The 14,792-nt window shown below is 43.2% G+C and overlaps 1 protein-coding gene across 2 annotated transcripts in view; it reads left to right on the plus strand.

Moving 5' to 3' along the window:
- GRHL2 (grainyhead like transcription factor 2) overlaps positions 1 to 14,792 on the plus strand; it is a 452,715-nt gene that overhangs the window by 161,053 nt on the left and 276,870 nt on the right. For both annotated transcript variants that reach the window (XM_086966065.1, XM_086966066.1), the window contains exon 4: positions 11,250 to 11,643. In XM_086966065.1, coding sequence (XP_086822191.1) covers positions 11,250 to 11,643 — 394 coding nt within the window. The remainder of the gene's footprint in view (positions 1 to 11,249; positions 11,644 to 14,792) is intronic.

A 14,792-nucleotide genomic window follows, 5' to 3' on the forward strand; every position in this document is an offset into this window, starting at 1 on the left:
CCCTCCCTTGGTCTACCACCTTTTCTATCGAGTCTACTCTAGTTGGTGGGTTCTTAAGGTTTAGTTTCACAGCCAAAGGGTTATGGTCGCTAAAAATGCTGTTTTCAATTGCCGCGCTGCTAATCCACGTTCTAAGTGTGGGAGAAACCATGATAAAATCTATATATGAATGACAGCCTCTACCCTTACAGGTTGGGCTAGGTTCCCCACTGCTACCTATCTCAATCAGGTCCATCGTATGCACCAAATTGTGTCTTTTCGTCAACTTGTCTATTTCCCACCCCTCTGCGGAGTGTACAAAGTGCGGTCCTTTTAACACTGTACACCGCGACCAGTCCTTATTCAATGGCCTCAAGTTCCCACAGAGATGACAATTAAAGTCCCCTGCGAGGATGACGCACGGGGCAGCTGCTACATTTGCCACCGATAACTGAGCATCTAGGCGGGAATCTAATTCTTTTATTACATTTCCTCTACTATTTGTGCCTACCGTGTTATACCAGTTTACCAATAAAATGTTAGTCCCTTTAGAACGGAAGCCTATCGCCTGCAAGTTTCGTGAGTTCCAATTATGGTTGGACCATACCCCTTGTATGCAAAGGTCTACATAGATTAAAAGCCCTCCAATCGCTCTCCCTGATGAAGACCTTACAGCAGGGACTGGAAAACACTTAAACCCCTCTATGGCATAATGGTTGGAATCAGTCACCCAGGTCTCCTGCAAGCATATAATATGGAAACTGGTGATATATTGTCTCCATTCTTGGCCCTCATATTTGGCCGCCAACCCTGCTATATTCCAGGATATGACTCTAAGACCGTCCTGCCCGTCCAACGTGTTTGCCCCATCCCCTGATGGAAGGGTTGTCCTATCCTCCACAGCTATTATTATATCATTTAAGGCGACTACATTGTCTGCATTTGACCCTGCTAGTTTCTCTGAACTAGATGTGACCCGCATGTCTTTCCTACATGCCTTATGCTCTATGCACTGTATCCCCCCTTGCTGCTACTTTCTTCAGGGGTGGTGGGTAATATGTTTCCCATCCGTATGGGCCCTTTACTAAGTGATCCCCTTGCAGGTTGAAGTGGACAAGTTACATCCCAAGAAAGTCAATCCACCTCATCTAATACACAAAACCTATTCCAATGGGCATGCAGTGGGTTAGTAAGATCGTATGCAAATGTACCCTCCCCAGGTGCTCGCCACTCTTGCACTCTATTTTGGGGGCCATAATAATCCCTGCTGACACCGGCCCTGTTTATATACACAGGTCTCTGGGGTGTGGTGGGATAAAATATGACAGGTGCAGTGGGTATATTTGGGTGTTTGAACTACCTGAAGGGGCATTACAGATATAATCCACAGCCGAAGTGTCCCTAAAATGTATTATTATAATGTCTCCTGCTACCGTTTTTAGTCCCTTCCCAATCCACTCCCCTCTTCTGACAGCAAGTATTTCCCCTGAGATGTTTGGGGGTAAGGGTCTATTAACATTTAACCATTGCACACACTTGTTTTTTAACACAGAATGGTTTTCTCTTTTCCCTTCCTTTAAGGGCGGAACACCTGTTAATACTACAACAAAGGGCAGGGCTTCCGGGGGGAGGTTTATGGTCGGGAAACGAGCTGGGCCTGGTTTGTCTGTTAAATTTTTAGGCAGGGTATTTTTGGTCACATTATTGCTCTCCTTCAAATTGGGGCCCATTTTACCGTTCGCGGAAGTAGGTTTTCCCACTCCCTGGTGGGTATGGTCATGAGGGGTAGTGGTAGGACAAGGGGGTGAGGGAACTCGGGTATTTTTGGAAGTGGTAGGATGTGTTCCCATCTTTAGATTTGAGGTGGAAGGGTTAACTGCTGGTGCCACCTTATCCCTATGTGTGTTGTTTGATATGTCCCTCTTCTGCTTGGCCGGAGCTGGGATTCCAACGGAAACCGCCGGCTTTGCCGTTCCTACCCCCCTGTTATTTAATATAGAGGCTAGTCTATCAATCTTAGACACCAGGGTTTTGATATGAGTGATAATAGTCTGTTCCAGACATGCCTGTAGGTCAGCTACCATATTTGCCACCCAACAGGGTATGCCTGGTGTGGTATTGGATGTTGGTGTCAGCAGGTTATGGTTGGCAGTGTTTCTTTTACCCTTTTTCTTTTTTGCTGAAGTTTCTTTATTCCTTCTCGGGCCTGTATTACTTATTGTCAACATTTCCGGAACAGGGGGAGGATTTAGATCTATAGGAGTGTTCTCAACCACTATGGGGGTCCCTGTGGGTGCCTGTGCGCAGGGAAGCTCAGCATAAGATGACGTTAAGTAGGAGCTTATGTCCGGAGCATCTGTTACAACCACTGAACAATCCCCTCCTAAGTCTTGGATGGATACAGTGGGTGTGAGTGATAACCTTCTTTCAGTGTTTACGATTGCCGTAGCTACTGCTCTTATCGTTTGTTGCAACATCTTGTCTATTGCTGTTAAGCTAGGTAGGGGCTGCGGTATGGCCTTTCAGTCTGGTGTTTGAACGTAGCGTGGGCATTTTGGCGATTTTAGTCACCTTCCTCATTCTTTAGTAGTCAATGCTTGTCAGATTTGAGAAGTGTCCTCACCAGGTGGAAGTTATCTCTTTCCAACTTTAAAATCCAAACAATATTACCAAGCACTTTTGGGGCCAAGGGGCTTTATATCGGAGTTGACAGTACCTTTAGATAAATATGTTGTCCTCACAGCAATCCAATAGCGATGTTAGGGGGGTGGCCCAGCCCAGCCTTCTCCGGCCTCTGAGGGCTGTAGAGGGCCCGCCCTTTGCCCGGGTTAAGCCCGGCGCTCCCACAGCGCGGATGTAGAGCCTGTTTTTTTTGCGCCACCTGGTGCGCTAGTTCGGGATACAGCTTCCGGTCCAGGGGCAGGGGCAGCTGGGAAGGGTAGTTTTTCTTGAACCCTCTCGCTCTCCCCCACTCAGTGACTGCTGTCAGGCTGCAGCGGCGGAGAGAGAGCGGAACACCAGCGCAGGTCCAAAGCCGGTAACTTGTGGCAGTGAGCAAGCAAACAAAACAGGTTTAGTATGTCCCCCGCTCCACCGATGTAGAGCTGGTTTTTATGCGCCACCTGGCGCGCTAGTTCGGGATACAGCTTCCGGTCCAGGGGCAGGGGCAGCTGGGAAGGGTAGTTTTTCTTGAACCCTCTCGCTCTCCCCCACTCAGCGACTGCTGTCAGGCTGCAGCGGCGGAGAGAGAGCGGAACACCAGCGCAGGTCCAAAGCCGGTAACTTGTGGCAGTGAGCAAGCAAACAAAACACGTTTAGTATGTCCCACCAGGGAGTAATTCCTTCAATCTAGCGATATCCAGCAAGGGACTGAGGGTCTGAAAGGGCCTGACCACGCCATATTTTCAAAATATCACCATAAAATATATTGACATACAATTAGCTCATGGAACATATTTACATAAACAGTGGTTATCCTGAAAATCTGACATGGATCTAATCCAGCGGGTTACCGGCAAAAGGTAATCTAATACCACATACTCACCTGGGCCCATAAACTCATTCACGACACGCTGGTAATAACCGCTGGGGTTATGTTTTTGTAATTCTCTAGATTAGTTATTTTAAGTCCCTAACTAATCTTTCACTGATCAAAAGTTCTTTCCTCTGGTCAATGGACCATTAGTTGGAACTAGTTGGTGGAGAAATGACATAAGATTTCAATATACTTACACATTGGAAATTGTCACAGAGTCGGAATGTCCTTTAAATTTTTATCTTAGATTAAATTCATGCGAACCACTTACTCAGTACAGAATAAACTCCATCTCTCACAGGAAGGAAGATTCAAATAATCAATCAAATTTGCATTTAATTATACTTTGCAATGACACTGCATGAAAGGGAGAGGATAGAGAGAAAAGCACATAAGCGCATATACAGATTGAAAGGGAGAGGATAGAGAGAAAAGCACATTAGCGCATATACAGATATAGATATAATTATCAAGTATTTATTTTTTTTAAACTTATTTTTATTGGCATTTTATAATTTGAGCATAACAAGTTATGTAACAAGACATACAAGCAATTGATATACTGCATTTGTATTAGTCCATTATGTCATCAGTGATGTGTGAAACGGATCAGTAGACTTTATGCAACGGTGGTACTTGGAACCGGGACGTAAAAACTGGGGAGAGGTGCATGTATGTACGAAGTGTGGGTATAGGAGATAGGATGCGGGACTGGGTGGTGTACGTCTCGCTAAGCTGTGCAGCAGCATACCAGTGCCGCGTGGGATATAATTATCAAGTATGGTGTGGAAACCAATTCCCAGGCCTGGGAATTGGAAAGGGTCCCCAAGGAAAGGTCTGGCGAACAAAGACTTCAGGACAGGAAATAAGACAGGAATCAGGACAGGACAGACGACCTCTCTATCACCGACACTTGCGTAGCACCCCTCTCTGACACTCACTTCCTCCTCAAGTTTTCTTTTGCGATGTTCTTCTAAATTAATTTGCTTAAGATAATTGGTTCAGTAATTCGATTCTTCTTCAGCATCACTCATCACTCTGACAGCATCCCGGTCTGGACTTCAGCATCTCCATCTCCAGTCTCACTTAACTAACTAAGAACTACCTCAATTATACCTTTCTGTATGCTTGTACTACCCATTAATGTTTCAAATGTATGAAACTCCTAACTCTGATTGGACAGGCAAAGGTAGGTGATCATCACACCATGCTTATATCCCATTATTTTCTTTCAGCTCTTTGTTTATAATCCCACTCCTTATGTTTTATACATCAATCTTTATTCCCACCCCTATTCACAATGTAATTGTCACATATTAGAGAAAAAAACAGTAGTTCCCATGCATTTCAGTGGACTGTCATTCCGGTTTCCATGTAAGTAACAGTTTGCAGCCTTGGCCGATGTTCAAGTTGACATTGCGTCTTTCAGTTTGGGTTCACTGCGCATGTGTGGTAGAACGAGAGGGAATAGACTGTGGTTCAGGACTCTAGACCCGTAACAAGCACTACTGAAAGAGTCAAAAAGACAAATGTTAAAATCAAAAATAAATGGTTTCACTGTATACCACCTATCTCTACTCTAATCCCATTTACTTGTTATTATTCTTTCAGCATTAGCATTAGTATAATAGCTGGGTTTAGTTTTTCAGCAAGCAGGTGGCAAGCATGTGAGTTTCAAGTGGCCATTTTATTAGCTACTGCGCAAGTGCAGAAAGTTTCCCTCCAAGCATAGATACCTCATACTACGTACATGGAGTAGACGCATGCGCACTAAGGTATTCCGGTTAGCGGCCATTTTAGAATCACTCTTGAGTTACTGGTTAGTAAGACACATAGGCAAGCTTCAATATTATACTCAAATGTCCTGTAAATGCATGTTATTTCCACAATACAAGTTTTAATACGGGGTTAGCGGTTACGGGAGAGGATTGTATTCAAGCAAGTCTCTTTTTCGCGAGTCCTTGCTCCATTAGATCCGACCTATAAAGACACAAAAGAGAGAGACCCCTGAGAACCAAGGGAACAGGGTCAGTGCAACATACAAAACTGAGAAGTCTCGTAGGCATAAAAATACCCACCTTCACAGAACATACGCAACCTGTGAAGATTTTTTTTATATACAAAAGGACCACAGTCAAACAACACTATATTATTTATTAAAATATAATCACATGTAACTCATAGATATAAAACGACCAACAATACCAAAAGTTAACAGAGAAGAATAAAGACTTCATAATAACACTAGTAAAAACATGGTTTTTAATATGTATTTCATATTTCAAAGACCAAATGTAACTAGAAATGAGCGTTTATGCTCATCAATGCATTTCGGTGGGCTAGAATGCTTAAAACCACCTTCTTCAGGACTCAAAGTATTTCTTTTGAATCTTCTAGTTTAAAATTCACAACATTTTTATATTCCCTTAATTGGGAGGGACAATGGCCTAATACTAAAAACAAACATAAACACAGCATGTTACAAAACATATTATATATGATGGACATAGCATTAAAATAACCAAAACATTTACCAAAGACCAGACATAAAATTAGCATATGTTTTGTATGACACTTCACACATATAGTCCATATTAAAACATTTTGTGCACAGCAAGCAACAGTCAAAACTAGTCCAATAACTCGTCAGACCCACACCAAAAATACCCTAAGGGTATAGCCAGGGATGCCCCAACCGAAAGCTGATGTGCAACATTCAGGATATTTTTAGATCTGTATTCCTATAATCTCAATGCCCACTCATTGGACATTAAACCCAGCACACCACCAAATGTGTGTGTGTAATCAATCACATAAAAATATATAACTTTACCTTTTCCAAAAACACCTACATAGGAACACAGACATCATCAGAGGGCCTCCTGTGCCCTTCCAATAACGCTGTTCCTGTGGTCTTAACCCATACAAAATTGAACCATGCTGATTACTACAATATAAATATTTTCACTAATACAAATTTCCATGGATATATATCTTATATCAGGCCTTTATGGACCTACCTTGAAAGCCTGTGACTTGATCAGTGTGAGATAACAAGATGTTCTGGCGAGTTTACTGAGGTGCGAGCAACAGATTAGGAGCTAGTTAACGGGAAATTTGATTGTTATAGGAGAAACATGAAACCAAATGATATATTTTCAGGCTGCATTTATAGTGTGAGTTACAAGGGCTGATTGGTAAGGTAGGAAAAGAGATGTCTCCAAAATGACTTCATTACTACATATGTTCATCCTTTGTTCCCAATTTCCAATCTAGTAAAACCCTTTGATTGAATATTAAGAATATGAATAGTCTCTTGTGACAATATAGTCACCCAGAGTTGGTCTACAACACTTTAAGATGAGAGAGGTAATTTTGTTGCGGTAGAGGTAAGATCTCACAAAAGCCTGTGTGCATAGAAGCAACGAAGACGTCTCTGAAAAGCTGAAGGAAATGGATGCATGAGCACCTTAGAGGCCAGTGTGGACTGTGCAAACAAATGCAAGTCTCAGCCTTTGAGACTGGAAAAAAAGGCAAACTTTAAAGACTCTGTAATTTCAATCCCAGCTTTATCATTAACTAAGCTAAAGCAGGGTTCACAGGCACTGGACATACCTGCCTTGATTTAAAGGATTGGTTGTGTCCCGAGGAAGACCTCATTACATTTGTGGTCCACTTTGTTAGATCGACAAGCACTGGCACTACCGAGGAGTACTTGGGTGCCACCATTATGGACTTTATAAAAAACAAGGAGACTCATGGACACCTTTCAGAGTACCCACATTTGGCACAACATTATTGTTTTTGAAGTAGTAATATGAATGTTGATGCTGGTTACTTCAAATAGGATTCTGATGTATAAAATCTAGAAGTCAGGTGATGAAGTCGTGGTTTAAGTAGGATATGGTTGGAAAATGTGGCTCAATGATTAGAGCGGCAGACCCTGATGCAGAGGTCTAGCCCGGGACAAGGGTTCCATTCCCTGCCTTGGTGGGTCTTGGGCTCAAAATTCCACGGACCTGATAAATCTCGCCTTGGTGCCTTTTCCAATCATGGAGTCCCACTCTGCAACTCTGGGCAATAGCTTGCTTGATCTCCACAACGGCCCCCACAACGCTAAGGATACCTGGCCACCACCTTGGGGATGACCAGGAGTGGACGCCTCAAAGGGAAAGCCAGGATGGGTTCCACAGCGGTATTCGTACAAGCGCCTTGAGACCCTTGCGGGTGAGTAGTGCGCTATACAAGTATCAATTTACATTTATATCAATTTACATTTACATAAAGTATCTGATTTTATTTTTCAACCACAATCCATGTAAATTATACAAACATGATTTTGTCAATACATTTAAGTGTGTCTTTGTTTTTTGTTGTTGTATATAACAGAATTATTATTTCATTTGATTTAAGTTGATTACGTGGCATGATTACGGAAAAGTGGATAAACTTGAAATAATTAAAATCTTTTTGCAAAGAAAATGGTACGCCATGATGAATGAAATCTGCATGTCATTATAAACTAAGTAAGGATTTATAGTGAATGATGGTGGTTAATGCATTAGTTGGATATCTGTCTGTGAGTAGAGCACCAAGTGGCTCAATGTAGAGTTTGAAGATAAAAGGATACTGTATGGAACCTTCAGGGAACTCTGCCGGTGACAGGGATCTTTTGGAAGCTTGGCGTGCGCATGTGAACAAAACTGGTGTTGGTTGGAATGGTAGGAGGAGAACCAGTAAAAGACATTACTGGTGAATCCCAATCGAGACTCAAGGGTGAGTTGAGAGTGGAATGGGTGACTGTGTCAAAGGCGGCTGACAGGTTCACCAATATCAGGAGGCAGGGGTTGTCTTCATCGTGGTCACATGGGCATTGTCTACGATGTGTAAGATAGCAGTCTCCTTGCTGCAGTGTAATCCAAAGCCAGAATGGTGTTCATGCAGGAGATTGTTACCATTAATGTGATGTTGGAGTTGACCATAAACTACTTTTTCAATTAGTTTGCTGATGAATGATAGGTCAGTGATGGGCTAGTCAATGGCGAGGTCATCAGAGTCAAGTGTAGGTTTCTTTAGGAGTGGGAGAACAGGGCTATCTTGAGAGCTTCTGAGAAGATGCCTTGAGTCCAAGAGACTTTACACTGATAAGTAGGGGTAAGAGAGCTTCCCCAGAGAGAGCTTTTATGAAGAACAATAGTAAGACATCATCTTCATAAGAAGTTGTTTTGAGGGGGTGGTGGCCAACATGGCGGTGGCGGCCTGAGTGGACATGTGTCTCGGCGCTCCGGAGGCATTGACAATGGTGAGTATGGGTAGGAGAGCATCCCCAGAGAGAGCTTCAATGAAGGAAGAGGGTAAGACATCCTCTTCATAACAAGTGACTTTGATGGGATTGAATATGTTGGTGAGATATGCATGTCATAGGGCTTTGAAGGCGGGATTTTACGGGGAAAGGTGGGTGTGAAAGTTGAAGCAAGTTTGGTGTTGTCAAAGTGCTGTCCGATGTTCTGTATTTTTTCACTGGCTGAGATTTTGATGACATTGCACATATCTGTGGAGTGCAGAAAGGGGGGGACTGAAGGGGGGTTGATGCAGTACCTTATGCAGTCACCTACATGCCAATGGTCTTTGAGTAATCTTACTTAAAACTGGGAGCTGTCAGTGCATACATGGTAACCCATGTTGAAACCTTTACAAACATACATCAAAGGGTCCATTTAGGCATGACAGAAGGTCAGTGATAGCTCTGTTATGTCTGGGATGCCATGAATGATACAGATTGCGGGAGATACGTTGAAAGCCACTGTATTTTAGGTGACCTGTCCGAGGGTTATGAAGTGATCCACTGCGAGAGGTTTTTCCCAGTACCAGAGGTAGCTTAGGGTCAGTATTGTTGAAAATGTCAAATGACATTGAGAAACCAATGAGGGCCTTGCCCTGGTCCAATACAGTGCGTGCTTTGTTTGTAACGGTCAGGATACTGGTGACTGTCCTTCACCATGAGCAGAGCTGTGATTGAAAAGTGTCCTTTGACTCTTCATTTCCTGTTTTTAGACTAATTCCAAAAGAGATAACTGCGATGTATTGGGAAAGAGTGCGCAGAGTCCTGGATCTATGATTCATCTCCTTTAGGAGATGAGAGAGTATGAAAACTGTTTTCTTTCTGTGGAGCAGTACATATTTGGCAGTTCACACAACTGTTTGGGAAACTTGCCTCTTCTTCTCAGACAAGCATGATAGGGTCCTCATGCTCTTTGAGGCTTTGGAAGTTTAACACTATATGAAATGTCATTAATAAACATTTAAATAAATAAATGTGACGATTAGAAGTACTTAGTTCAAGGAAGAGTCATGCATGTCACTTACTAGGAGTTTGGTCTTTGACAACTAAGTCAGGCAAGGCCCTCTTGGTGTGGCTATGTGTTATCTTATCAGGATCTCTAAAGCGTGACTTATCACCCAAGGGGTATCCAGGTGCTGGCACATGTGTGAAGGCCGTCTGCTGGGTCTTAGCTGAAGAGCCAGGTCTTCAGCTTCTTGCAGTAGGGCGTTGAAACGTGTGGGAGACTGATAGACCGCAGAGTGTGCTAATACATGATGGTCATTCTGTCAGAAGAGAGAGGCTCATGTAGAGCTACAAAGGTCTGTACTAGCGATGGACTATCTCACGTTCTGTAGTGACAACAATAAAGAAGGATCTGGATGGCAATCACCCACAGACCTTCCAGGAGTCAGTACTACAGGAGGGTGTTTGAAATGGGATAAGAACGAGTCAGTGCAGACAAGTTTTGAAAACCCCAGGCAGAGAAACACACAGAAGCACTACAGGATGGGAAGGAAGAGAGAGGAGGCCATCTCCCAAAGGATGGGTCTTGAGGAACCATATCTGAGGACCTTAAAGTTTCGAAGCAATGGGGCAAGCAGTATAAAGAGAGATGGGGAAATGGGATGAATAGAGACAAGTTCCTCAAATAGAAAATGACCCTTTATTTCACCCAGCGTATAAACTATTGATGAGATATCATCTAAAGTAGTGTGGCAATTTATAGAGACCACATCTCCAAAAGGAAAATGGATTATATGTACCCATGGTATGAATAAAGTAGAAGAGATTATCAAACACAAGTTTATTTGTAGTTAAAGAACCTGGAGCCAAAAGATAAGAATGACTGTGGGGTATCCGGCAGTTGAGAGTAAGACTAAGAAGGATTTCATCACAGAAATAGTGATAACTATATAGAAGTGCCTTCTAGCACGGGACATGGCATCAAAACCAATTACACAAGTAGAGTTTCTTATGTTATAAGAAACAGGGAAGTGAGCAGCCCAAGTGTCTAACCTGTATCTGACACCACACCCTGTGCATCCATGAAGATATCAAAGGATAGGACTGTTCACCTCAAGACCTCATGCCTTTCAATTGGAAATTACATTTAAGTTAAATCTCTTGTCACAGAACCATGTCATAAAATAATGATATTGCAAAAAACACAGTTGATGGACAGAATGTAGAACAATGTCATACATTCACCCCAGTACAAGGATCTGGGCCTAAATAATGATATTGACCTAACGTTTGGGTTACACAAGTGCACACAGAGTGGGATGGAGTAATGGCTTATGCTGCTGTATTCTACGAAAAATGTCTTTGTGTTGTCTATCAAACGCAGCTTTTCTCAGGTGAAAATATATTTTTAGCTGGATTAACTTATTTGCTTCTTTGTGTTTTTTGCAGAAGTTGTGTAGGAAATCACGACACTCCAAGTAATGTGAGTGGAGGAGAAAATCGAGTCCAAGTTTTAAAGACTGTGCCAGTCAATCTTTCTTTAAACCCAGAACATCTGGAGTCTTCGAAGAGAGAACAATTCAGCACCAGTGTGTCTGTGAGTCCCACGGCCATATCTGTGCCAGGGATTGCAGTTGTGAAAGCAGAAGAGTTCACTCCTGTGTTTGTAGCCCCTGCGGGACATTACTCCAGGGGGCAAAGTGAGGAACACCGAGGGGTTATCTTCGAGCAGTCGTCGTATGAGGTGCCCAGTATCGTACCACATTCAGATTACCTGAAGGATGACCAGCGCAGCACTCCAGACAGCACCTACAGCGAGTCCTACAAAGATGGGATGTCAGAAGTAAGTCTCATTTACTGTCACTGCTTGTATATCGGTATGATCCATTGATCAACCATCATAGAACACGCTGCGTTGACCATCTCAGTATACTCATGGTGGGATTAGCCTGAAACGGTAGGATTGAGACTTCACTTGAATGGACATAAAGACACTATCGTTCCTTTAGCTTTATACGACTGATAGCACCTAAACCTATCAGTGTAAGTGTAATGAAGTGACGTGCGAGCTTCTTCAATATTATTGAGGAAACCTCCAAACGGTGTCATCCTGATGTCGTACAATGCGATGATCTCTGCACAACTTTTCCATTTCCTAACCACTGGTGTCTCCTGAGATTTTACTGTTCGTGCCCTCGATTTGCTATTTTTAAACTGTAAATAATTAGTGGTGAAAATATGTGTCAGTTTGGTGGTCAGTACCGATATCACTAATTTGAAATGTGTGTCCTTAGTAGAACAATATGTAGTATTGCACAATGCCGGCCTCAGTTTTATGATGTGAATGGACTATCATGCACCATTTTGTACTAAAGCGAGAAGTCATGTGGTTTCTGTGGTAAAGCTAGAAGTGGTACACAATGGAGATCAATTTACACACAAGATCGGGGTTTTGGCTGCAGTATCTTTGTTATGCAATTCACTGTCCTGCCAGTCAAGGCCCATCAGTCATAAATTGAAGAATATAGGCAGGGTTCATCTAAGAGGCTTAAGTTAAATCACTTTCTGTGACCAATGGCAACATTTAGTGTTTTGCTACGTCTTTAAAGTGGTTGTAGGACATGTAGCCCTTTTGCTTCACCAATGCCTCTCTCATGTTTATGGGTAAGTGAGCCGCGTATAAAAGAGCTGTATTCACCCAGAGTTAAGCGCTCATTTAATGTTATACCAGCAGCAGCCAGGCCGCCATACTTAAGTCGCCTATATTTAAAGAAGCCCATTAATGTGCAGCCATTTTTCCCCTGAAGCAGCTCCCACTGTATGACGGGAGCCGCTTCATGGAGCAAGAAAAACTGCAGTGGAAGTTCATGCTATAGCAGCATGGCAGAACTTCTTGAGATAGACTGTCCCAAAGTGGGGTCCTTTTCCAGGACCTGCATAATAAGTATCTGTAGCATGCTGGAGATTTCTCCTAGCACATGGGGGACACTCAGAAAAGTTTCTCTGCTGGACCTCCATGTTTTTAAAGTTGGCCTTAGTTAAATGGCGGTAATGTCGTGCCTAGGTTGCCCGATATTTGACACTGATTTGGCTGCATCTATGTTGGCCAGGTATGCCCTGTTTTTGGATTGTAGGAAATATTTGTGAGCTGGGCCAAACCTCTGCTATGCCTCTCATTTGCTTGTTCTAAACCCTCGGATTACTAATCACAATTTGATGCATGTCTGAAAAAAGGTGGAATGTTTTTCTCACCAGCTGGTCTGAGCGCAACGATTTCGGAAGGACAGTGATGAGGCCAGAAGGTTGCTGCAATATTGCTATGCAACCAGCATGTGTTAGTGTAATTCTAGGATTGAAGAATATGGTGCTTGTTGTATTGCTTTTATTGTGCTAGTTTCTGATCAGTCACCATTACATAATAATAAAGGGGGTTGGAACACAAGGTAAATTGCATGTCTAGAAAGAGTAAATCCTGGCACTTTCTGAAGGAGACTTCTCTCCAGTGAAGAGAAGAGTTGGCAGGTATGCCAACTCCCAGTGCAAGGATGAGTGCAGCCCTAGTCACTGTGACTTATTTGTAAATTTTGGCTCAGAAGAAAGGTTTGATGCACTTGGAGGCATTTGGTGGCTTTTGAGGAGTGACATCATCCGGTCCAACCTGGAAACACTGAAGGTGGACAGTTATCCTGAGTTCCTGTACCAAACAATGCTTTTTCTTAAAATGTACATGAACTGTTAGGTCCCAGGTCAGAAGCCCTCTGCCACACCCATCAGCAGCTGCTCATGCTGGGAGCTTCAGATCATGTTATACCCTCTTCACTCTGACTTGTAGGAAGCTGGTCGAAGTTGACATCTTCGTTTACTTCATATTTTTCTACGTTTGAACTACTTCTCTTTACTTATGGAATTTTGGAAGAGTTTTATGAAGAGCGTTAAGGATCCAGCCGGCTCTACTGTAATCTCTCAATCATGTCTCTTTTCTGTGCCCTGCTGCGTTTATTCCACTGAGGTGTGAGGCTGTATATCTTCCTTGGGACTCCTGAGGTTTCTGTGGTGAACCCTTAGTTCAATCACACATCCGAATGGAAAAAGAGTGAGGCCTTCTTCAGCTCTTAAGTAAAGGGCGCACAAGCATTTTGCTTTTGTGTAAAGTGCATGTCTGATATATATCTGTGTCTGTACACCAGTGTGCTACACTATCTGCTTCTGTACAGTGCGCTATTTTTCAACGTGTGCAAAAAAAAAAAAAGAAATCCTCTCATCCGTCGCGCTTCTGACATTGTGTTAGCCTGCGGTGACCAAGGTTCAACAATGGATTCCTATAGGCCTCTATCAGGTCCCACCTGTTTGAATGAAATGCACGACTGCATACATACATTTTAACAGGTGGCAACAAATTTTGATCTACCAGGTATAGGTAATTTCCACTGCAGCTGACGAGTTTATTTGTCACGATTTTATACAGTTATACAGTGTTTCAGGGAGCAGCCCACGCCTGCACGCGCCAGTCGACCTTAGGATGAGATGAAGAGGTCTGTTACTGGTCTCCCATAATGCAGATGAAATGAGAGTTGTAACAAGCAAATCAGCACTGTGTACTGGAAACAGGTGGGGGTAGTAAAGCCTGCTGTGTTCCCCTTTTTTGCCTGCTTTGAGTGCTCAAGTTCCTGCAGGTGGTGGAATGTGAGATCTGAGAGAACAGAGAGACAGCAGCTTTGCTTTCCCCATTTGCCCTGGCTGTGGACGGGAGGAGTGGAAAATGTGTGAGACCTACCGGATCCGTGGTGTGCTTTCTTGACATTTAGTGACTAGTGAAATAAAGCCAACAGCCCATACACCACCCAGGCTCCACCCACAATGGCAATTTCACTAGGAAACAAAATGCCACTGAAGCCATGGGCAGGACTAACTTTTAGAAAGTTCCTTCGCCTGTAGGATGACGGAGCAACAGCACCTGGCAGGATGGCCCAGTGGGCTGGAATTATGAGGCTT

The sequence above is a fragment of the Lissotriton vulgaris genome, chromosome 4_1 (assembly GCF_964263255.1).
Source record: "Lissotriton vulgaris chromosome 4_1, aLisVul1.2, whole genome shotgun sequence".
Lineage (NCBI taxonomy): Eukaryota > Metazoa > Chordata > Amphibia > Caudata > Salamandridae > Lissotriton > Lissotriton vulgaris.